The 25596-nt window shown below is 48.6% G+C and overlaps 1 protein-coding gene across 5 annotated transcripts in view; it reads left to right on the forward strand.

Moving 5' to 3' along the window:
- The window catches only part of FBXL19 (F-box and leucine rich repeat protein 19), a 40447-nt gene extending 22060 nt beyond the window's left edge, over positions 1 to 18387 (forward strand). For all 5 annotated transcript variants that reach the window (XM_061588735.1, XM_061588731.1, XM_061588736.1 and 2 more), the window contains 5 exons: positions 2778 to 3490; positions 8236 to 8399; positions 10645 to 10806; positions 11808 to 12026; positions 13318 to 18387. In XM_061588735.1, the coding sequence (XP_061444719.1) occupies positions 2778 to 3490; positions 8236 to 8399; positions 10645 to 10806; positions 11808 to 12026; positions 13318 to 13541 (1482 nt within the window). In that variant the 3' untranslated portion in view covers positions 13542 to 18387. The remainder of the gene's footprint in view (positions 1 to 2777; positions 3491 to 8235; positions 8400 to 10644; positions 10807 to 11807; positions 12027 to 13317) is intronic.
- Positions 18388 to 25596: the final 7209 nt, after the last annotated feature.

Below are 25596 nucleotides of genomic sequence, written 5' to 3' on the forward strand. Positions count from 1 at the left end.
GGTGGGGAACCTATTAAGCTGGCCCGCCCCCAGAGACTAATGGATCCGGATGGTTTCCAAAGGGCTCTGGGGAGTTTTCCGGCTGATAGGGCTGGCGCTACTGTCGAAATCCTGGTTGAACTATGGAATACAGAAATGACCCGGGCGGTTGACATGATTGCTCCTGAGCGCCCTCTCCTGTGTAGAGCTCATACAGCTCCTTGGTATACCCCAGAGCTGAGAGCGATGAAACAATATAGGAGACGGCTTGAGTGCAGATGGAGACGAACTCCTGGTGGATGCAATTACACACTGGTAAGTGCCTATGGTAAGCTGTACTTAGGGGCAGTGAGGGCAGCAAAAAACACAATATTTTGCTGCCACTATAAAATCATCAATCTGCCACCCAGCAGAGCTCTTCAGAATTGTCCGGGGGCTATTACACTCTGGCCCCAAGGACATGGTAGAACCACCTGAGGCCCACTGTAATGAATTCGCTAGGCACTTCCAGGATAAAATCTTTAGCATCCGCCAGGACTTAGACTCCAATGTTATAGCAGATGAATCAAGCGAGGTATCCAGAGCACAGCCTTGACCTGATTTCTTGGATGAGTTTCAGTTGGTACAGCTTGAGGACGCTGACAAGGTGCTTGGACAGTTTCATGCAACCACTTCTGTGCTGGATCCTTGCCCTTCTTGGCTAATAAAAGCTAGCAGGGATGGAACAGCCAGCTGGGCCAGGGAGGTGATTAATGCCTCTCTGCGAGAGGGGGTGGTCCCTGGCTGCCTGAAAGAGGCGGTAGTGAGACCACTCTTGAAGAGACCCTCCCTGGACCCAGAAAATCTTAATAACTATAGGCTGGTAGGAAATGTTCCATTCCTGGGCAAGGTCCTTGAACGAGTGGTGGCAGGCCAGCTCCAGACACTCTTGGATGTGACTGATTATCTGGATCCATTTCAGTCGGGTTTCAGGCCTGGTTTTGGCATGGAAACAGCCTTGGTTGCCCTGTATGATGACCTTTGTTGGGAGAGAGACGGGGAGTGTGACTCTATTGATTCTCCTTGATTTCTCAGCGGCGTTCAATACCATCGACCATGGTATCCTTCTGGGAAGACTGGCTGAGTTGGGAGTGGGAGAGACTGCATGGCAGTGGTTCCGCTCCTACTTGGTGGGCCGGCTCCAGGAGGTGGTGCTTGGGGAACATTGCTCGGCAACCTGGACTCTCCAGTATGGGGTTCCGCAGGGGTCAGTTCTGTCTCCCATGCTGTTCAACAACTACATGAAACTGTTGGGTGCGGTCATCCGGAGCTTTAGAGTGCGTTGCCATCAGTATGCTGATGACATGCAGCTCTATTTCTCCTTTTCATCTTCTTCAGGTGAGGCTGTCAATGTGCTGAACCAGTGCCTGGCTGCGACAATGGACTGGATGAGGGCTAATAAACTGAGGCTCAATCCAGACAAGACAGAGATGCTGCTAGTGGGTGGTTCTTCTGACCGGATGGTGGATGTCCAACTTGTTCTGGATGGGGTTGCATTCCCCCTGAAGGAGCAGGTTCATAGCTTGGGGGTTCTCCTTGAACCATCTCTGTCACTTGAGGCTCAGGTAACCTAGGTGGCACGGAGTGCCTTCTACCAACTTTGATTGGTGGCCCAGGTACGCCCCTATCTGGACAAGGATAACCTGGCTTCAGTTGTCCATGCTCTGGTAACCTCCAAGTTAGATTACTGCAATGCGTTCTACATGGGGCTGCCTTTGAAGACAGTTCGGAAACTGCAGCTTGTGCAGAATGCAGTGGCCAGATTGGTAACAGGGACCAGACGGTCCAAACATATAAAACCGATTCTGGCCCACTTGCATTGGCTGCCTGTATGTTTCCAAGCTCGATTCAAAGTGCTGGTTTTAACCTATAAAGCCTTACATGGCTTAGGACCACAATACCTGATGGAATGCCTGTCCCGACACGAACCCACCCGTACACTATGCTCAACCTCCAAGGCCCTCCTCCGGGTGCCTACTCCGAGGGAACCTGGGAGTCTGGGAACAAGGGAGAGGGCCTTCTCAACGGTGGCCCCCAAATTATGGAATGATTATTTTGACGAGGTGCACCTGGCACCAACACTGTTATCTTTTCGGTGCCAGGTCAAGGCTTTCCTCTTCTCCCAGGCATTTTAGCATGTGTTTTTAAATTGCTTTTTAAAAATGTGTTTTTAAATTTGTATATTTGTTTTTAATGTTTTTAATTGTTGTAAACTGCCCAGAGAGCTTCAGCTATGGGGCAGTATACCAATGTAATCAATCAATCAATCAGTCAGTAAGTTTAAAAGGTTATGACAGGACAGGGATCCTAGTGCCCTCCAGATATTGTAGGACTCCAACTCCCATCAGCCCCTAGCCAGCGAGGCCAATGGACAGGGATGATGGGAGTGGTGTTTATTATTACGTTACATTTATGTCTACCTTTCCTCCAAGGAGCTCAAGGTGGTGTACCTGATTCTGTTCCCTCTCCATGTTGTTGTCACAACAACCCTGTAAGGTAGGTTAGGCTGAGAGCTTGTGACTGGCCCAAGGTCACCCAGCAACCTTCATGGCTAAGTGGGATTGGAACCCTAGTCTCCCAGGTCCTAATCCAACACTCTAACCACTATACCACACTGGCTGTAGATGTTGTTGGATCTAGTCCAACACCGTCTAGAGGGCACCAGGTTCCTCTTGCCTGGGTCCAAGGAATTACTATGCTAGAGTTTAAATAATCCAGGATATGAGCCCTATGACTGAAAGTATTTCTTTTCCCATCAGAAACCGAAGGGTCCTCCAGGCTCCTTGGAACCCTCGACCCAGTCGGACAAGTCCCATCAGCGAGAGAAGCTGGAGCGCTTCAAGCAGATGTGCCAGATGCTGGAGCGGGTGAAGAATAGCAGCAGTTCTAGTTCCAGTTCAGACTCGGACTCTGACACGGACTCCCGGGGCTCTGACGGCTCCAGCGAGGGCGTATCAAGCCGAGCCGCCTCCCCGGCCACTCGTTCCCAGCGCCTGGCTGCCTTGGGCTTCAGCGCCAGCGAGGACGAAGAGGAGGAGGAGGAGGAGGAAGAGGAAGGTGGCCGGCGCAATGGCGGCTCGGAGACAGCGCGTAACGGCAAGCAGCCAAAACCTCGGGGGAACTCTCAGGAGAAAGAGAACAATCATCGTCCGTCCAGCCGGGGCAGCGAGCGGGCCAAGCAGCAGGTGGGCGGGCGCAAGGCGGGCCGGCCCGCTGGGCAGACAGGGCTCCGCATGGTGGCCCGGACTCAGTTCCTCAACTGGCCCTTAGTGCCCTCCCCTCCCAAGCCTCTGCTGCAGCTGGAGAGGCACGTGGTCCGGCCGCCCCCCGACAGCCCCGAACCAGACTCCCTGCCCTTGGACAGCGGCTCTGACCACATCATGCAGCGGGACGTTTGGTTGGCCGTCTTCCAATACCTCAGCTATCGGGAGCTGTGCGTCTGCATGCGGGTGTGCCGGACGTGGAGCCGTTGGTGAGTGGGCGGAGTGGCGCGCGTGCCCGGGGATAAGCATTAGGAGGCCCCCTTGGGAGGCATCTGAGGTCCTCGGAATGGAGTGGGTGGGAAAGTTTGGCGCTGTGCTCTGACAGCCGCTTTCTGCTGTTTTCTCTTGCGCTGTGCATCAGCCCTGCTGTTCGGAACCATTTTGCCTGGTGGATCCTCCCCCCGCCCCCCCGGATGGGGGACCGGGTGTATCCCACAGCTCCACAGTCACTGCATATTCAGCCTCCCAAGCCTGTGAATGGAGATTACAGCGGAGGGGGAAGAAATGAGAGCGCATGCTGCAAGCATTGATGATGACACCAACGCTAGCAAAATTGCCTGGCATGGTGGATGCTAGATCTGCAGGGGGGACTGGTTTGTGCCAGGGAGACCTGCAGTGTGTGACAGGTCTCTGCCTTGCGCTCGTAGAGATGTATTCCCTGAGCTCATGCGTGTGATTTCCCTTGGGGGGGGGAGCTTCTCCCTGTCCCACGTAAGCAGTGGAGGGCTTATGTTTCCAGGCACAGAACTCTACATAGCATGAGAAGGAACCCTGACCATTCGCGTGGGAGAAAGCAAAGGGAGGCACGCAGGGTCACTATGTGGTGCGGGGGGGGCAGCTCCTAGGGACTCCTGCCATTGGGAACTGAGCCTCCTCCTGTTTGTGCTGTAGGAGAAAAGGGCTGTAGCTCAGTGGTGTGGAGCACAGCCTTTGAAGCTGGGACCTTTTGCAGGCCATCTCTGACGTCTTCTGGTAGGGCTGAGAGAAAGCCCTGCCTGAGGCCCTGGAGAGCTGCTGCCTGACAGTGTCAACAGCAATGAGCTACACGGTCCCAGTTGTCTGACTTGGTATGAGCCAGTTCTGATGTCCCTAGGCCAGCCGCTTCATAGACGCCATCCTGGCTTTTGTGTTCTTTGTTTTGCTAATTCCTTTTTTATTTGTTTGTCTGTTATCCCGTCCTTTCTCCAAGAAGCCTAGGGTGGGTTATGTATTTTCTCTTTCACCCCCAAATGTCATCATCACAACGACCCTGTGAGGTAGATTAGGGTGAGGGAAAGAATGGCTGGGCCAAGGTGGTTTGTAGTTCAGCAGTGATTTGACACAGGGTCGCCCTGGTTTCAAGAAATACTAAGAGGCTTCCCCCCTCAGATAGGCAGAGCACAATCGCTGTACGTGATGCTTTAGAACAGCCTTTGCCAACCTGGTGCCCTCCTGGTGTGTTAGACTGCAGCTCCCATCAGCCCCAGCCAGCATGGGGCAATGCTTGAGAGTTGTGAAAGTAGCAAAGGAAGAGCTTGCTCTCTTTTAAATTTCGGCTGTAGGAAAGGGAGAGACAAAGTCAAAGAGGCAAAAATGTGAACAAACCCAGTGATGCACACTTGGGTTTCTTGGCAGGTGGGCATGAGGGCCAAGAGGTTAAAAATGGCCTTTAACTGTTCTATTTTCAGTCCCTCTTCATCACCAGCCTCTGTACACGTACATGCCAACAATCTTATTCCGTTGGTCTTTTTATTAAAACCAGTTGTAAGAAACAGGATTTGGGATGGCGCTGGTGGGGCATCCTGATATACACGAAATTCATGCACGAGCAACAGTCGCCACGAGGCCAGGTGCTTGAGATCCCTCCCTGTGGTTGCCACTAGCTCAGTATGGTGTGCCACCTGCAAGCAGTGACTTGGCCTATGGATTGGGGGTGGGGTATTTTCTTTGCGCCACTGCAAAAGAAATCCCACCACCTTCCTGCGCATGAGCAAGTGGAGTAGTCTTTTCTGTGTAGCAGCCCAATTATGCGTGCCTGTGTAGCTGTTAAAACCTAAAACTGGACCTTTTTTCCAGCTTCCTTTTTTTTTTTAACCTTCCACATTCCTTTTTCACTTTCTGTTGAGTAGGAAACATCTCCCCATGCCCTCCCCCCATTCCTAATGCAGTTAATTGATTATCTGGAAGCTGTGAATGAACATCCCACTGCTTTCATCCATTCCACCAATCTGCAGCTAAAAACAGCTCTATCTCTTTTAGGGCCGCCTCCATTGTCAATACTCTGTAGAGTTCCTTGTGCCTCCCTGCGCAAACAGAATCAGAATTATAAAAAAAATTAAAGCAGATGTATGTTCTTTTGCATAAATAATTGCAGCCTTCCTTTGTGCAGAATCTGACAGTGTGTTTTGACTTCCTAGAATGATTTTGACATAGCTCAGAGATGGAGCCTGTTCTTTACATGCAGAGGGTCCATCTTTCAAACACCAGCATCTCCTGCTAAAAGGATCTCGAGTATCAGGATTGGGAGTGATCCTTGCTGCTGGAGACTTTGGACTTAAAGAATGAAAGAGAAAAATTAACAAATGTACACAGTCCTGGAAAATGGCTATCACTTTCTTTGACATGCTACAATTAGTTTTATTAAATATATATTGAATTGTGGATCATTCCTGTGGAGAAAAGTTCCTGCTTTTAGCCCAACATGTTGCAAAGTTTCTCTTTCGTATTTCCCAATAGTGACTTCTATTTTTCAATGATATGAGACCATTGTGGAATTGAGTTGTATCTTAGGGTTCCCAGTACATATAAATAAAATTTCATTGATTATGTTTAAAGACGTTTGTATGCTGTTGAAATAATAGGAGCCTCTTTTGAAATATTGAACATTTTTGTCCCACTTTTCTTCCAAAGAGCTCAGGGTAAGATATATCATTTTGTTTTTTTATCTTGACAACAAACCTGCAAGGTAGGTTAAGCTGAGAGATGGTGATTGGCCCAAGGTGACCTTTGCAGCTGATAGGGGATTTGAATCTGGATTTCCCTGATGTAAGCAATACATTAGCCATTACACCACACTCCCTTAATAAACGTACCAGAGCATGTAGTGGTTAGAGTTATATCTAGCATCAGGAGACTGTGAATTTGAATCTCTATTCTGTCACGAATTTGAATCTCCATTCTGTCATGAAACTTGCTGGATGACCTTCTGCCAGTCACTACCTCTCAGCCTAGCCTACCTCACAGAGTGGTTGTGAGGATAAAATTAGAGTGGGGGAGGGCCATGTATTACACCTTGTGATCTTGGAGGATGGTGAGAGAGGATCAGTGCATTTTTAAAGAAAAGCTGATTCTCATTATTTTTCCTTCTATCATAAATATTATTGAAGATATTTTCTTCTTACATCCCAGAAGCAAAATAGTCTCTGAAAATAAGCAAGTGTGCCCTTAGCACTCAGCCCCACCCATTAAGGAATCTTTTCCAAATTCAGTACACCTGCTGAGGTGAGGATCCCTAAGATGTCTGCCGCAAAGCTCCTTCACCTTGCATAGGATTCCTGGGGAATTTATTTGAGGGGGGCACCCTCAGTTGACATGGGACATTGTCCATGCCTGCCAAACCTCCCTGTCACCCAGCACGAAGTGACTGTGCGCTCTTGAATGTACAACTCTTGTCAGCTGCACACTGTAAAGGGGGATTTGGCATTGGTGGTCAAGCTATCCTTTGGAGAAGTTTGTCTGCCGTTCCTGATCGTTCTAGCTGAAGAACCCCTGATGAATGTCTGGGTTGAGCTGCAACCTTTGGTCAATTAAGCTTAATCAGTTATAGACTGAAAAGGCACTTCCATTGAATTGATTGATGCAAGATTTAAAAAATGTTGTTTTACTTACATACTTGTGAAAGAAGCCAACGATAAACTCAAATCATTGAAGAGGCATTCACTCTGCACAGGAGGGGAAGCCTCTTCTTGCCAGGCATTTCCTGTGAGCTATGTGTGCACCATCTCATTCTAAGACCTAAACTGTTTTTGTTGCTGTTGCTGTTGCATGCAAATGTGTGCAGATCGAATAGTTTTGATAATGTGAGTCAAGTGAAAACTCATTTGATTGGCTTAAGATTTATTGAATTGGGTGGTCATCCTGTTTCTGTGGGACTGGGGCACAGTTTGAAAGCAAATGAATGCAAGCTTTAGATCAGGGACAGAGAGCCAGTGACCCTCCCAGAAGGTATTGGGTTTCAACTCTTACAAGTCCCAGCCAGCATGGCCAACGGCCAGAAATGATGGGAGGTGTGGCCCTCCAGATATTGCAGGACTTACAGGTTCCCACCCCTGCTTGAGTTGATGAAGCTTTGTGAATAAGCCCCCTAAAGTTAATGGCCAGCTAAGAGGCTAGTAGCCAGTAATTCCACACTTTCCTTCAGCTTGAAAATGCAGGATGCTAGCCTCTTAGCAAGTTAAGCCCCCTCCCCCCCAAATTCCTCCTGCCAACCAGTCTGCCAGAGGAGATCCAGAACTGAAGGAGGGGCTTCCCTTCCTCCACACCCAGCCTGGAAACCAAGCATACTGGGGAAAGGATGGCAAGATCTGTCCCCCTCTGCCAGCCCACTCACTCACCTGCATGGAATTTCTGGTTGCCTGTGACCACCAAGCAAGTTGTAATGACTACTCCTTCAAGGCTGTGCACTGCTTCTCCTGCCAGAGGCAATATACCCTCTGAATACCGATTTGCTGAGAATGGCAAGTGGGGAGAGTGGCTGTCGCACTCAGGTCCTGCCTGTGGGCTTCCCATAGGCATCTGGCTGGCCACTGTGAGGACAGGGTGCTGACTTTTGGCCTGATCCAGCAAGGCTTTTCTTATGTTAAAAACAAGACTAGATAAATCCACCAGTGGTAAACATTTCAGCCCTGCTTACGAACGATCACACTGACACACTTCCCTGATTGAGTTACCATTCTTCCTTTTTGCCCTACCCCAGGTGCTGTGACAAGCGGCTTTGGACGCACATTGACCTGAGCCGTCGGAAATCCATCACTCCCTCCATGCTGAGTGGCATCATCCGCCGGCAGCCAGCCAGCCTCGACCTCAGCTGGACCAACATCTCTAAGAAACAGCTAATGTGGCTTCTCAACAGGCTACAAGGTAGTGCTTGCAGGGATGTGAGGGAGGGGAGGGGGAGAAACGGGTACTTACATATTTGGAGCATGTATACCCTCCTTTACTTATCCAAAAATTCTCAAGTTGCTGTACAATATTTTAAAATTGGACAAATTTTGCTAGCAAGGGGTAAAACTGGGTATATAATTCCTCCGTCCCTGGTCCTCAGATGTTCAGGTTGCTGCTCTGTTGCTGAATCCCTGGGCTTGGCGGGTCTCAGAGGAAATAACCCCATCTGGGAAACATCTGCTGAAGCAGCCAGATGTTAAGTTGCTCAGAGGGCTGCTGCTGACGTCTTTCTCCGCTTCCGATTCTTGGCAGCCAGAGGCACTGGGAGGAGCAAGGATGTTTACACAGACCTGCCCCCCTATCTTCAGATGTCCCAACTGCCTCTTTCTGCTGCTAAATCTCTGGGCCTTAATGGGGTCTCTGAGGAAATAACCCCGGCCAGGAGTAAAGCTGAGCCATCGGGGACTGGAGTACGAGGTTCAGGAGTGAGTAGCAGAGAAGGAAGAGGGCCTTTGTGGGCATGAGCAAGGGGGCAGTCCTTACTCTGCACCCCAACAACTGAACCATAATTTCTAGATCCTTTTTCTTTCATTTTTTTAACAGGAGCCCCTCTTCCTTCTCTTCTACTCGCTCCCGAAAAGTCCACCAGGTTGGATGGCTTTAAAAAAGAGGATTAGACAGATTCAGTGGGGAATGAGGCTGTCAGTGGCTACTTGCCAAATGGGCTGTGCTCTTCCTGCATGGTTGGAGCAGTGTGCTTCTGAATACCAGCTGCTGGAAACTGCAGGACGGGACAGTGCTGTTGCGCTCAGGTCCTTCTTGTGGGATTTCATGGGCATACAGTTGGCCACTGTGAGAACAGGGTTGCTGGACTAGCAGGGCCACTGACCTGATCCAGCAGGCTCTTCTTCTGTTCTTACATGTCTGTAGAACTGAAGATATGTGGGAAAACGTATAGGTGCTATTCTTCTCATTTTTCATGAGAAACTAGCCTGCTCCTCCTTTCAGTGTTTATCCCCCTTCCCCATAAAAATTCCCGTAGACGTCCATGCTTGGGCCAGTGTTCGTTGCGTGTGTTAGGTGGTAGGAGATGATCGAGTGGGTTGGGCAAAGGGTATGTTTGATAACCAGAATTTCTGGGTTCAGGGAGACCTAATGTAGAGTCTTCGTTCTCTGAGGCCTAATTTGCACTCTGGTGGCAAATCTGCACCCAGGTTGTACCTCTTTATTTCTTTAGAACACTGGTATCTGCTTTTGTAACCCTGAGAGGCTCTCAAAGCAGCTTTCAAAACATTCTCAGAAGAAAAATGTTCTCCCAGATGTAGTATCAGGATCCTAAACAGCCCTATGGCGACAGGGTTGTTCAGACGCATTTTCTGTCCCTTTGATCTCCCTTGGTGATGCCTTCTGAAGCCAGGGAGGGCGTGAGCTGAGCTGCTGGATCGCACTTCCACCCATGATGGAACCTGAGAAAACAAGAAGAAGTTGCTGGATGGGGCCAAAGGCTCATCTCGTGCAGCATCGTGTTCTCACAGTGGCCAATCAGATGCCTGTGCACAGCCCGCATCTGGATCCTTCCCTTGCTGGCAGTTGGCAGGGCCAGACAACAGCACCCACTGAGGACCTCTAAGGCAAGGGAGTGGGGCTGAGTGAGCTGGGTCTCAGTCAGCCCATGATGAAGGCCCATCCGAGACAGTACAGTACTGAGGGAGGTTTTTTCTTCTGTATGTTTTGGTTGAGTATCTCCCTGCCCTGTACATGGCCTGAACTGAAAGACAAAAGCTATCTGTTCCTTTCCCCTCAAATTATACGTTGTTTTTGTTCAGTTTGCTCAGGCCTTTTCTGTCTGGACTCTGCCTGTGCCAGTTCCCATCCCCAGTGCTGCATCCTCAACTCTCTGAAGTGGCTTTTGGGAAGGAAGGCAAGACGGGCTACAGCAGGAAGGGGGCAAGGGCTGGAAAACCCGCACTGCCTTTAGTCTTTTGGATCCAAGCATTCTTGGGGGTGGGGAGGGAGAGGATTGGCCTGGAGCAGGGCAGGGAGAGAGAAAAACATGACGGTTTTGGCAGGGAAGGATCTGGAGTTGAAAGTCAGAACTTGCAGCTTCTTGCGGGAGGAGTCCAGAGTGAGGATTAGGTGCATCTCTTAAAAGGGGGTGGGGACCGTTCAAGGGCGGGGAGGAGGACCTCAGCAACTGTGTGTCATCTCCTCATCCCCACAGGCCTCAAGGAACTCATCCTGACAGGCTGCTCCTGGTGCTCTGTGTCAGCGCTCAGCACAGCCAACTTCCCCTCCCTGCGGCTCCTGGATTTGCGTTGGATCGAGGATGTCAAGGACTCTCACCTCCGTGAGCTGCTGTTGCCTGCCACGGATGCCAAGCCGGGTAAAACTGGGTCCACCAGGGGTTGTTGGAGGAACACTTTCTCCCACAGTGTGGCCATCTGCCCCGTTTTGAGACTGCTCTAAAACCCAAACTAAATCAGTTTAGTAGGTAACAAGACTTTGTTCTCTGGATGTAGACAGAAGTAAGTCTTACGGCAACTCTCTTGTGCAGATCTGTATTTAACTTGTGTCTGCCTTTAGCTCCCGGAAATTTGGAGCTTCGTTTCATTCCACGAGAACTTTCTGCCAATTTCCGCCTAGTCAGGGCACCAGTTTTGCCCAGAGCACAGATAATAAAGTGAGCCTGAGCTGAAATCTCTGAGTGGCTCCCTTCCTCATCTACCTGAAATCCTAGTTCTCTATGTGTATTATCACACCGTCAGTGTGCGTGGCACTTCACAAAGTACAAGGGTCCCTCTCCTAAGGAGCTTACTTACCCTGCAACTACCTTGTTCCTGTCACCAAGTGGCTGGCAGCTGGATCCTGGCGTCCACATGAGGGGTTGCCAGTGTGGTGCTCCCCAGATGTTGATGGGCCACAGCTCCCGTCTTCTTGACCGTTGGGAATGCCGACTGAGGCTGATGGGAGTTGTGGCCTAGTAACCTGAACCAACCCAGACCCTGTGTTCAGTTTCCGAAGCCCTTCTTCATATGCTACCTCCGAGGGAGGTGTGGAGGGTGGCAACACCAGAGTGGGCCTTTTCAGTGGTCGCTTCTTGTTCAAGGAATGCTCGCTGCAGGTCATCTACCTTTAGGTGCCAAGCAAAGACATTTCTTTTTACACAGGCTCTTGGCCTTTAATATGCAGGAGTTTAAACATTTATGGCCGCTTTTCAGTGGGTGGGATGTGTTAGATCTGCTTTTTGTGTGGATGTGTTCATAGGTTTTCATTTTGTTTTGGTTTTGTAGTGGTTTTTATTTTTTGTGTGTAAAAAACCCAAAAAAATTAATAAGGCTGACCTGCCCACCTCACTCATGCACCTCTTCTTCTCTTGACTGCCAGGCCAGACTGACAGTCGGGGTCGGCTCCAGAATGTTTCCGAGCTGCGGCTCTCTGGGCTGGACATCACGGACTCTTCGCTGCGCTTGGTGATCCGGCACACCCCCCAGCTTGCCAAACTGGATTTGAGCCACTGCAACCATGTGGGCGACCAGTCTGTTAACCTGCTGACCGCTGCTAACTCCCCACTCCGAGAGACCCTTGCCGAGCTCAGTCTTGCCGGTGAGTGAGTGTGTGTGTGTATTCCCTCTCCCTGAATGCTGTGCTTAATCCTGTCTCTCCTGGTTGCCTGAGTGCCAAACCTTGCCTGCCTCTACCACTTAACCATCCCTATGGACCCCATTGGTAGTCAGTTGCCAGTCTTTCCCAGTTGGAGGCAGTATGCTTCTGAATTCCAGTTACTGGAAACCACAGGAGGAGAGAGTGCTGTTACGTTCAGGTTCTGCTTGGGGGCCTCCCACAGGCATTTGGTTGGCCACTGTGAGAACAAGATGCTGCACTGGATGGGTCACTGGCCTGATCCAGTAGGCTCCTCTTACGTTCCCACCACCAAGAAGGCCCTGGAGCAAAGCCACCAGAGGTCCATCCTTTCCCTGTTGCTGGCACTGGCCAGATCTGAATGTTGCAGGGAAACGGTGTCCTGTTTTAAAAGCAGCTTTGCTATTTCTGCCTAGCCCCAGCACTGCCTCAGAACGTCCAAACGCTGCTCTGGAAAAGAAGGAAGAGCAACTGCTTCTCATATTCAGGAGAGAGCCCAAAGAGCAGCTAGAAAAGTGTGCAGGGCGTACCAGCTTCATTAGCATGAGTAGAGATGCGAAGGCCCAGCAAAAAAAAATTGGGAAAAATCGAGGGGGGGGAGGGGGGCGCTGAGGAATGTTTTTTCCCAAATGGTTCCAGGGTTTTTCCTGAAAAATTGGAAAGGGGGGGTTGGGGTTTTTTCTTTTAATTGCATTTTTCCCCAGGCCTTCATGGGTTTTACAGCTTTTTAAACTGTCATGGCTCTCAACTCCCACCCCCAAACTCCTGAGAATTGTAGTGTATCGAAGGTGCTGAGAATCGCATGAGAGATCCCTGGACCAGCGTCTCAGGGCTACAGTTCCCTGGGCCAAGAAAATAACTCTTACACCTGTTAAATTTAGATACGTTTAGCACCCCTAGTGCAAGCCAACTTAGATTTTTCCTCTGCGTGCTTATCTTTTTTTAAACTTACATGCCACAGGCATGTTAGGTTATTCTTATGCTTGAAAAGCTCTATTCCCGAGTCCTCTCTGTGAGGTTTTTTGGTTTGCATCCTCATTTTCAAGCCTCTCTGGATTTCTGAGAGCTAGAAAAATTAGCTGTTTGTTTGTTCATGTTGAGTCTTGTCTGTTAGAGGGGGAAAGCTTGATCCCTGGGGCCCTGAGTTTGAACCTGTCCCTCCTCACAATAGGGTCTTACAAAGAGAAACTTTTATTTCTATCTGAAATTGAAAGACCTTTGACTTGCTTGTCCCCCCCTCCTCTCCCCTCCACAGGGTGTAACCGACTGACGGATCAATGTCTGCCCCTTTTCCGCCGCTGCCCACGCCTCTCCCGCATTGACCTGCGCACCTGCCACCACATCACGCCTGAGGCCTGTGCCCGCTTTGCTGAGGACTCGGTCTCCAACAGCACCTCCGTCCTGCCTGCCCCCGGCTCAGCACCTCCCGGCCCTCCTTTCCGTTGCCCTGAGGAGAAATTGCTGCTGAAGGACAGCTAATACCCGCCCTGGGGTGGAGGCGCAGGGAGACTCTGCCTCACCGAGCTGGACAACCAGACACGGACTCTGAGAGGACCTTTTTACTTAAAGCCATGCACTGAACCGGAGTGGCGTCTCCACCCCCTTCACGTGTGCAGCAAAGACAGGGTGGAGGGTTGTGCTCTCCCCAGCCCCGATATGGCCTGCCAGGGAGCAGGCCGCCTCTTGCTCCACCCCCTCGTTCCAGGACAGAGCCACGGAGTAAGTGGGGCCTGGGGTAGCCTTGTTGCTTTACAATGCTGGGAAAGTCATATTCCTCCTCCCACCATGCACTGCGTCGCCCCGTCATCCTCTCCCCCAAATCAGTCTGTGCCGCAGTTGGTACCATGCTGTCTTGGGATGGGGGTTGACACACAGCCTTGAAATGCTGACTCTGGAGGAAGGCAGCTTATTGTATGGTGTCAGTTTTTTTTTTCTCACTCCAACACCCCCCCCCAACGCAACTGTGCACTCCAGCCTCATCCATCCCTCCACATGCTGCCTTTATGATTTTGAAAGTGAGCGTGCGTGTGTCTACCTGTCTCTCTCTTTCTCCTTCCCGTCCCTCTCCAAAAACACATTTTCAGTGTGGTTTTAACGAGGGGCTGGGGGAGCCGGCAGCTGATACTTAGATTCCCCCACCCCGCCTTGCCTCACTACACACCCACACTGAAATCCCCTCCGCCCCACTTCCCTTGCAGTGTGTAGGCTTCCAATTGCCCTGTATGCGTGGGGTTGACTCCCTGGGTGCCCCAAAGGTGTTCTCTTTATATACACAATCTTCCCCCACCATGCAGGTGCATGCACAGAAAGCATCACCTGCTTCCCTTCATGTTTCCCCCTCCCCCGGCTGATCTGAATGTGCAGATGGTCTCCCAGGGGCAACACACACCCCCCCCCGGACCTTGACATGTATTCCTAACCTGTGCACAAATTGCCCTGAAAAGCCAAAACCATCACACGCGCACACGGCAATCTGTACGTATGCTGTCTCCGCTGCTGTATTGTTTATACTCCTGATCTACATGCGTGCACGCACAAGCCATGTGCAGGAATAGACTCCCTGATGAATGTTTCAGTGCTCACCATGTGGCCTCTCATTCTTCGCCCCCAGCCGCCACAGTTCACGCTTGGATATATTCTGCATCTGTTCAGAAGCCTTCCTTGCGCACACAGGGTCATAGGAGTATGCTCCCCAAAATACTTCAGGTCCATTGTGTGTTCCTGTGTGGAGACATATATTGGACATCTGCTTTTCTTTGGCAGCACACTCCCATCTTCCTTGTTCTCAGTAAGCAGAACTGTAGCTTTGCACATCCCTGCATGTCACCTTGATCCCAGTGCCACTTCAGGCCACAGATGTGTGGACGCATGTGTGTGTGGACATATTTGCACACGCATGAAATGGAACTTTTTTAAAAAAGTATATGTGTGTGTGTGTGTGTGTGTGTGTGTATATACACACACACACACACACAAAAAGTATATATATAAGTATGTATATGCATGCACACCACCTCCCATTCTGAAGTGGTACTGTCCATTCTACCCTCGGTGCATTCAAAACAGCTCCAAAGGCCCCTTCTTACACGTCTTTTGTGGCATGGGAGATGCTTCAGTGCGGCTCCTTTCCACATCACAAAGGTAGTGTCAAAATCCTTGGGCCACATGGGAGGGGCCGCACTGTGAAAGTAGCATGAGAAGTGCCCTGGAGTCAGAAGACTTTGGCACTGTTGATACCAGGAGAACAGAAAAAGGTGGACCCCATGAAGAGTGGCCATATGCACCAGTCCATTCATGCCACAGGTATATTCTCTACCTTTGCCCACCCCACCCTGGTGCATGCGCATACCTGTTCATCCAGGCTGCCCAACCACCTCCGTGCACACTCATGAATTCTTTGCCCATCCCACATAGGCCCCTCTACCTACAATTCCACTCTAGTAGCATTTCAACCCCCCCCCCCACTTGTAAGTCATGTTTCTTCCTCGCAATTCTTTCTCTTACACCCCCCCCCCATGATGTTTTTATGGGTCAGTACTGGGAGCAAGCAGGAGGGGAGAGATTAGTGGTTTCAGAGTATTGTCTTTGTGTGTGTGTGAGAGAGAGAGATTTTAAACCATCCTGGGAGAAGAGATGCGGCTGTCTGTCCTGACCCCACTCACCCCTCCCCTCCATCCTCGTCTCCCTCTTTTCTTCTTTGGTCCATAAGCTTTAATGACCACTTTTTGGAAACCGAGGCAGGGGGATCAGGGAGCTGCATTCCTTTGCCAGAGCGCCATGCCTGTTGGGTTTGGGTAGGCCAGGCCTTGTCTTAAATTCTAGTCGCCCTCCGTCGCTAGAGTTTCAAACTTGAATACACACATCACCCCTATCCCATTGCGGGTGTTTTATTTTTCCTTTTTAAAGAGTGTGTGGGAAGGGGGAGAAATACTGTAGAAAAAGGCACACAAAGAATGTTCCAGACCGAAGACGTGCCTGTTCATTGGTCTTTTTTCTTCTTCTTTTTTGCTCCTTCCATGCGGAAGTGAGATTCCATGGTTTAATACAGACCTTATTCCTTTCCTCTGTGTTCACCCTGTCCCAGGAGCGAAGCTTGTACCCTCTTGAGGTGCCCACTGAGTCATCTTTTGCTTCTTTTAGATCCTCTTCGTCACTCCACCCCCCCCCCAGTTTTGCTTTCTTACTGACTTGCTGGAGGAGGCCGGGATGGGATTCATACAGTTCTTGAGCCCACCCCTTCCCATCTTCTCAAAAGTTTCTCAGACTTTTCAGAGCCTCTTCTCTTCCTCGCCTCACCCCCGCTCCAGTTTCCCCGTCCTGCCTCCCAGGGTCTTCATATGGGTTGTTAGAGGGCACCAGGCAAGCGCAGCCCACCTCTGTGAGCACATTTGGGAGGAAAGGGAGAGATGGCGTGAGACTGGGGGTGGGGGTTTTTGTTTTTCAAATTGGTAACCGTAACTACTTCTCTCCTTTTTTAATATATACTTGAACGTTCATTTATTACTAAAGCATTACTTGAAAAAAATACGCAGCGATAGGTTGTGGAATTGGAGGCGAGGTTTTCGGTGTTTGTTTTTTGTTTTGTTTTTAAGGTTCTGTTGGGTGCTTTTTATATTGTTTTAAGAAAATTGGTTTTGTTTTTGCTATTGCTCTTTTTTCCATTTGTCTACTTTTTTTAAATCCTTCCCTCTCACTTGATTAGCCAAAGAGGGCCGAGGTATCTTACTTTCTCCCCTCACCCTGTTCACCCCTTTTCTGGATTTCCCATAGAGGAGTTTCCCTCCTCCCACAGTTATCCCCTAGAAGCTCCTAAAGGGAGAGTATTAAAGATGTGAGGAGTCGGGGGGACAATTTGGGCTAAGATATGATGGAGGGGTGTGTGGGGAGGTCAGTACTGTGCATTTGTGAAAGGGGGGAAACTATCAAACAGACCTTCTTTCCCACATCCTTACAATCTTAATCCCCCTTTTTGACACGGTGTCAATGTGTACTTCTGGCCTTCACTTGATTCACTGCTCCCCCCCCCCTCTGCTTGGCATTGGACCTCCAATCTCGATTCCTCCTCCTGCCAAAGGAGACACTTGTACACTAAGAAATGGCCATCTATGGTTTGGGGGTTTCACTGTGTGCTGTATGGTGTGGAGGGGGTGGGGGGTGTACAAAAGCGTGATACAAAAGGAGGGGGTCACACTCCCTGTGCCATGGTGACCCTGCCCTCGGCTTTCCTTCCCTAACCAAGGGCAGTGATGGCACGATGGTGCTGTTTCAGACATATTGTTTAGGGTTTGTTTTTTGTTTTTTAAAAAATGTTTTTAATGGATGTTTTAACGAAAAGAAAAAATACCTCAGGTTTTAAAAGAAACGGTGAAAAGAGAGAGAAAATTAAGAATATCATCCAAGGGTGCGTTACTATAGACTGCTGCTTTGGGGATGGGGGGGGCAGGGGAGTCACATGGGCCAACTCAAGAGAGGTGTCCATGGCCAGATGCTCACTTTGGTCAAAGAGATGGCCACAGATGATAAGCCCACCTCCTTGCTCTGCCCCCCACAATCTCTCCCCACACACACAAACACACATACACAATCACTCAAAAGGCATATGCGCATTAATACACAGGCAGCTGTCTCTCAAACCTAAATGGTTTGCTCCTGGAATGATAGAAGAACATGGGGAAACATTTCCTAACACACACACACCCACACACCTCAACTGTCCTCCCTCCTCCACTCCACAGATGTAGCCTTCCATAAAATGTTCCAAGGGATTTTTTTTCCAAGAGGTATACCATGGAACATCACCCGGTCACAGACATATATACGCACATAATCCTTTCCCCAGTTTAGCGGACCAAAGCTATATATTCCAACTCTTCCTCACCCGCCCCCCAACCTCCCCAATCAATTCTTCATCTTTGGCTACAACTTTAATCGCACATGTGCCCGTGCTTTTTCCTCCTTACCTATCCATTGAGACAAAGATAGCCCAGGGGGTGGGGAATGGGAGAAAAAGAGGGGGGGGACTTTAAAAATCCAGATTGGAGCAATGTGTCTTTCGCAATGTTCAGTCTGCACATTTCTAATCCCTGCCCCTTGGGACTACTTGGACGTGGGGAGGGGGGCGTGAGACCAGGTTCCGATCTGAATTTCAGGGGTTCTATTATTGTACAATAACTGTTTGCTATATAAAACAAAACAAAAAAATCAAAAAAAAGGGAGTATGTGTTTTGGTCTTAAAAGCCTGTTTTTTTGTTATTTTCCTTCCTCCCCGGTTTTATTTTCCTTCCAAAAGAAATGTTGCAAATAAAAATGTTGGGGTTTTTAATTATTTTTTTATTTTCAATGGGTTCTGTTTTATGGTTTCTGGAAAAATTTTTTTATAAACTCTGTTTTTCGTTTTTCCCCAAAGGTTTTAATTTGTTCTTACTTTGTGTTGGTCCAATGGGCCAGGCATTCTGGTTTTGGGGCAGTAGGGAGGAGGGGTTTACATTGTGTAGGCCAATCTTGCAGGGATTGACTTAAGTCAAGGAGCATTAGTAATAATAATTGCACTACATCCCCCTTTTTTTCCAGGGAGCTCAAGGTGGTGAACACGATTCTGTTAGCGTGTGTAGGAATTGCGTGTCCGGCTCTTTACAGGTGAACAGCGAGAAGAGTAAGAGATCCAAGCACAAACAGATAACTTGAATAAGAGTCCTTTACTATGGACGTTAGGGACAGCAAAAAACACAGAGCTCACAAGACTTTTCTCTTCACCTCACAGCTACAAAACATTCGTACAAGAACTTCTCCCCCCACAGAGCTTCTTTCGGTTTCTCTCCAGCCTTTTGTAGATAAGGATGGCCTCGCTGGGCACAGCTGCCTGCCAACGTCCTTGGTGCTCACCCCGGCTGGATTAACCCCATAATTACAGTTTGGCTCATCTACTCATGTGAGGCACACACACACATATCCAACAGCCCCCACCTGTGTCTCACACGCACATTATCAATACATTCATTAGTGCAGCTCTACAGTCCTTTGCCACATCACAACATTACGTTCTTCAGTACAGCTTTACATTCTGGTTTACATTGGTCATTGGTTCCTTTGGGTTTTATTCACAGAATTTGGGTTTTACACAATGCCAAGCTTTGTGACTAATGCGCTGAACTTCTCTTCGCACAACGGCTTGGTCATTATGTCCGCCAGCATGCCTTTTGTGTTGCAATACGTTAAGGCAATTAACCCCTTCTGCACATGATCCCTTACGTGGTGGTATCTGACGCTGATATGTTTGGTCCTTTTCGTGTGGGCCTCTGAGAGTGCCATACTGATGCAAGTCTGATTGTCTTCATGCACAGGAATGGGCAGTGGCACCAGTATGTGTAGTTCCTGCAGGAGCAGGTCATACCATTGGAGCTCATTACAAGCGTTCGATAGGCCGACATATTCGGCCTCTGAACTGGACGTGGCGACTATCGCCTGTTTTCTGCTGCTCCAGTCTACCACTGATCCATTCAATACTACCACTATACCCGTGGTAGATTTCCTGCTGGACATATCACCTGCGTGATCCGCATCGACATAGCATTCTAAACCACCTTGCGTTTGTGCAGAGAGCAATAGACCTTTTGTTTTTGTGCCTTGCAAGTAACGTAACACTCTTTTAATACCTTGCCAATCGGCCTCTGAAGGCTGCGCAACCTTCCTACTTAGAATACTGAATTACAAATGTCTGGCCGTGACACTTTCGCCAGATATTGTAACTTCCCCAGCACACTTCTGTACAAGGCTGGGTCAGCACAAGGCGTATCTGTAATATCCTGTTGGAATGTTACTGTCATGGGTGTTCGCACCCTGTTACATTCTTGCATGTTACACTCCTTCAAGAGACGTGTGATTTTTCCCTCCTGCTTAAGTATTACACAGCCATCAGTAGTGCGCTCTATGTCTGTACCTAGGTACTGTGCCACAGGACCCAAGCTTTTGGTGTCCACCTGCTTACTCAAGCAGGTATGGAATTCTTTTTCCTCCTGTTCATCATTATAGAAATAGAGGATGTCATCCATGTAGACCGCACAGTACGTGTACCTAGTTCCTGTCGCCTTGACATATACACACGTGTCAGCCGTGCACCTGCTGAAGCCCATGTCCCACAACACACTATCGAGTTTCTTGTTCCAACAACGGGCACTCTGTCTCAAGCCATACAGTGATTTATTCAGCTTGCAGACCAACCCCTGTTCGGCTATAAAACCTGGGGGTTGCTCCATATAAATCTCTTCCTTCAAGTCACCATGTAGGAAGGCCGTGCTGATATCGTAGTGATTTATGTGCAAACCCTGCATTGCCGCCAGCTTCAACAACACTCTCACAGACTCGTGTCGGACAACAGGCGCAAATACCGCGTTGTAGTCTGTGCCATGCTGTTGAGTGAAGCCTTTAGCTACCAGTCTAGCTCTGTACCTCTGTACCTCTCCTGCACTGGTCCATTTTCTTTTAAAAACCCACCTACACCCTATAGCCTTTTTTCCTATAGGGAGTTTACTCAGGGTCCATGTGCCATTATTCGCCATAGCCTGCAGCTCCTCCTGCATGGCCTGTTGCTATTTGTGCTGCTCTGCCTCAGGCATCAGCCTGATTTCGCTAATAGAGGATGGCTCCTCGTGTGCTGTGTTAGGCACCTGCGTTCTGGCTGTAAATACCGGCAGTGGGCTGTTGACAGCAGTATTCTTGCAGCTCTGTCTGTCGTTCCCTCCATGCCTCGTTAACCACATGCCATTAGTGCTTCTCACACGCAACACACCCATGGGCAATTGAAACAGCCCCTTTGTCATAAAACCTCTGCAGGTGACCTCGCCCCCCTTTTGTATAATACATTTCTCTTTGTCAAAGATTACAGTATACCCAATATCAACTAACTTCTTTACAGACAGAATATTGCTAGCTAACTGTGGCACATACAAAACGTCTGTCAGAATTCCCAGCTTACTTATTTTCACCGTGCCTCGCGCCAGAACGTCCCTCCTGGATCCGTCAGCCAACAAAACAGAGTCGTTTACTGCTCTTGACGTGTGAAACAGGCTTAGGTCCTTTAAAAGACAATGAGAAGCACCACTGTCACACACCCAGTGAGTATTGATGGTTTGAGGCTTCTCTGCGCTGACAAAGTTCACACTCGACTGCTTCCAGCCTCCGTCTCTGCTTTTCCACTTGGCTGCACAGTTCCTTTGTATATGCCCCCGTGCTCCACAAAAATAGCAGGATTTCAGCCCCTGCTGCTCCTTGAAGTTGGATTGCTTGCTTTTGACAGCTTCCTTCGGCTCAGTTCTTTTTGTCTCCTGTCTTCTTTGCCATTCTTGATTCAGTTTTTCCTCCACAAAGTCCAGGTTCAGGCCTCCATCTGGCATAGCTTCCATTGACATCACGAGGTTATTCCACGTTTCGTCAAGCAAAGACAAAACTATATACACCTTTTGTAGATTGCTATGCTCAATTCCTCTGTCCTCCAATTCTGCAAACAAACGTCTGAACTCTGTTAGATGCTCGAGCATGGTGCTTTCCTCCGTGAGACGCATCTGGTACAGCCTTCTTGCCAAACAAAGTTTGCTCCCCGCTGTCTGTTGCACATGTACAATTTGCAACACATCCCACATCCGTTTCGCTGTGGGTTCGTCTCTCACATAGAGCAATTGAGAGTCAGAGAGTGCCAAAGTAATAAAAGCCTGTGCCTTCTCATCCTTACGCGTCCAGGCCGCCTGAGGAACCGCCGGTGGGGTGGTGTCGATAACTTAAAACAAGTCTTCTTTAATTAGGAACGCTCTCATCCGTAGCTTCCAGCTGGCATAGTTGGTCTCCGTAAGCCGTTCCATTGGCATGCCCACAGACATATTCACTGCCATTTCCGCTCACCTCTCCGAGGCACAATCAAGCTGCTGCCTGGATCAGAACTGTCTTCACTGCGCTGTAAAGTGCGCTGGATCTAGGCCCATAACCCTGTTAGCGTGTGTAGGAATTGCGTGTCCGGCTCTTTACAGGTGAACAGCGAGAGGAGTAAGAGATCCAAGCACAAACAGATAACTTGTATAAGAGTCCTTTACTATGGACATTAGGGACAGCAAAAAACACAGAGCTCACAAGACTTTTCTCTTCACCTCACAGCTACAAAACATTCGTACAAGAACTTCTCCCCCCACAGAGCTTCTTTCGGTTTCTCTCCAGCCTTTTGTAGATAAGGATGGCCTCGCTGGGCACAGCTGCCTGCCAACGTCCTTGGTGCTCACCCCGGCTGGATTAACCCCATAATTACAGTTTTGCTCATCTACTCATGTGAGGCACACACACACATATCCAACAGATTCTCCCCCTTTTCATTTAATCCCACAGTCACCCTATGAGGTAGGTTTCTGGCCCAAGGTCATCCAGTGAACTTCATAGCTGAGTGGGGATTTGAAGCCTGGTCTCCCAGATCCTAGTCCAGCACTGTATCCCCTACACCGCACTGCTCTCTTCAACACTGGCTTTCCCCCCACCTGTAGTCTGTAGTGGTTAGGTCCATGCTACCACCTCCATTTTGCTGCCTTTGTAATTTGTGACCCTGAGAGAGGCTCAGGCTGGCAGCCAAGATGTCCTGCATTGTTCCTTAGTAGACTAGCCCTGCTTCTGCTGTGACTCTCCACATTGAGGGTGATAAAATGATCCAGGCACCCCCAATGCTGCACTGGTACACTCCCTGGCAAAGATTCCAAGGAATGGCAAGTTTAGAACTATTAATCATTTAAAGAAGTAGTGGGCATTTTTCTGGGGCTGCATAGTTTAAATTTCCCAAGGCCACCTGCTGATCTTCACAATCGAGTGGAGATTTGAACCTGGGTGTGCTTGGATTTAGTTCAACCCTCTAACCCAGCCTTTGCCAATGCGGTGCCATCCAGATACGTTGGCCTACAGCTCTCCATCAGCCCCAGCCAGCCAGCACTGGAAGTAGTAGCCCCAAACATCTGGAGGGTACTTGGAATAGTATTCAGTGCTAGTCTTGCTCAGAGTAGACCTGTTGAAGTTTATAGACATGAGTAACTCAGGTTCATTAATTCATTGGGCCTACTCTGAGGAGTACCTAGTTGAATACAAGTCTTGGTTTATTTATTTATTGTATTTATATACCGCCCCATAGCCGAAGCTCTCTGGGTAGTTTACAGTAACTAAAAACATTAAAAACAAATATACAAATTTAAGACACATCTTTTAAAGACAATTTAAAAGACAATTTTAAAAAATTTAAAACAATTTAAAAACACATGCTAAAATGCCTGGGAGAAGAGGAAAGTCTTGACCTGGTGCTGAAAAGATAACTGATGGCGCCAGGTGCACCTCGTCACACACATCATTCTATAATTTGGGGGCCACCACTGAGAAGGCCCTCTCCCTTGTTGCCACCATCCGAGCTTCCCTCACAGTAGGCACCCGGAAAAGGGCCTTAGCTGTTGAGCATAGTGTATGGGTGGGTTCGTATCGGGAGAGGCATTCCATCAGTTATTGTGGTCCCAAGCTGTGTAAGGCGTTATAGGTTAAAAACAGCACCTTGAATCGAGCTTGGAAACATACAGGCAGCTAATGCAAGAATCAGTTTTATATGTTCGGACCGTGTGGTCCGTTACCAATCTGGCTGCTGCATTTTGCACAAACTGCAGTTTCGAACCGTCTTCAAAGGCAGCCCCACGTAGAGTGCATTGCAGTAATCTAATCTGGAGGTTACCAGAGCATGGACAACTGAAGCCAGGTTATCCCTGTCCAGATAGGGACGTAGTTGGACCACCAACCGAAGTTGGTAGAAAGCACTCCGTGCTACCTGAGCCTCAAGTGACAGAGATGGTTCTAGGAGAACCCCCCAAGCTACGAACCTGCTCCTTCAGGGGGAGTGCAACCCCATCCAGGACAGGTTGGACATCCAACATCTGTTCAGAAGAACCACCCACTAGCAGCACCTCAGTCTTGTCTGGATTGAGCCTCAGTTTATTAGCCCTCATCCAGTCCATTGTCGCAGCCAGATTGGCAAAGTTTGCTCTACCACACTAGTTCTTATTATTTTATATCCCGCTTAATGGCATAATAGGCTTCTAAGTGATTTACAAAGTATAGAAACCAGTTGCACAAATATCAGAATAGAAATCCATTTAATTAAAATACACAATAAATCAATCCCATTAAAGCAGGGTTCAAGATATCAAGGGAGTGCCTATGTAAACCTATGATGTATAGGTATATAAGTAAATCTTAAGTGGACAGGTTTTATTTTGTAGTTAAATCATACAAATAAATACATTAAAGCCTAGGATTCAAAGAAATGAGTAGGGTCCCACAAGGAAAATCCCAATTAAATTACTACTTTTTTCATTCTTCCTTTGAACCAGCTGGCTTCTCCCCCCACCATGTCTTATCATAAAAACTGTTTTTGAAACTCATTTTTGCTTCAAAAGCAGTTTGCTGCTCAGCAACGATGTAGGTGCTGCTGTTTTGAGAAAAAACAAGCTTCCCCACCCTCATGATTCATTTCATAGTCCTTGGGTCCTGAACTAATTTTTTTGTTTACATTAATTTTTTGCTGAAAAATAGTAACAAGTTGCATTTTCAGATAGAGCAGTTTCTGACCATTTTCACCCTTGTAACAGCCCTGAAAGATGTGGTGGATAAATCCTGTTTTATCTGGGACTGGCAGCAGCTTGCCCATGGTCAGCCAGTGAGTTCATGTCTCAGTTGAGATCTGAACCTGCCTCTACTGATTTTGCTTGATAACAGGATTTTTAGCCTTCTGGCAGCACAAAATGAGGATGAATTGCAAACACTCTAGAAGACATGATTCCAAGCCATAATAGTTACAATAAACAAGAAGAAAATTTTAAGTGGTATAGCCTTTTTACCTCTGCATTCCTTTTATGTTTTGCACCTTGGCTGGGGTGAGAGGGGGGGTGGGGGTGGCGGTGGCGGTGGCAGCTATTAATAACCAAAATATTGAAGGAAGGAAGAAACTCCCCTATGCTTTGCTTCCTGTGTCAGTGTAGGCTTGAAGCTATCTGTGTATTTTATTTAAAATATTTCTATCCTGCCCTTCTAGCATACAGGGAGGCTCTCACAGCAGCTCACAATGCCATCATACACAGTAAAAAACACACAAAAATTAAAATAGATAAAAATACGTAAGATACAGGTAATAATTCAAGGGGAGAGATATTAAAAGGGGACTAAAGAGGTAAAACCAGAAAGGGGGAGGGGGGAATCAGTTTCAGGATAGACCTTCAGTCCCTCCCAACGGCTCTCCTGGTTTCCAGAAGTCTCCAAAACACCACCAGGGAGGGAGCAGAGTGGGCTTCTTAGAATCATAGAATAGTAGAGTTGGAAGGGGCCTATAAGGCCATTGAGTCCAACCCCCTGCTCAATGCAGGAATCCAAATCAAAGCATTTCCGACAGATGGCTGTCCAGCTGCCTCTTGAATGCCTCCAGTGTCGGAGAGCCCACTACCTCTCTAGGTCATTGGTTCCATTGTCATATGGCTCTAACGGG

This window comes from Rhineura floridana, chromosome 11 (assembly GCF_030035675.1).
Source record: "Rhineura floridana isolate rRhiFlo1 chromosome 11, rRhiFlo1.hap2, whole genome shotgun sequence".
Lineage (NCBI taxonomy): Eukaryota > Metazoa > Chordata > Lepidosauria > Squamata > Rhineuridae > Rhineura > Rhineura floridana.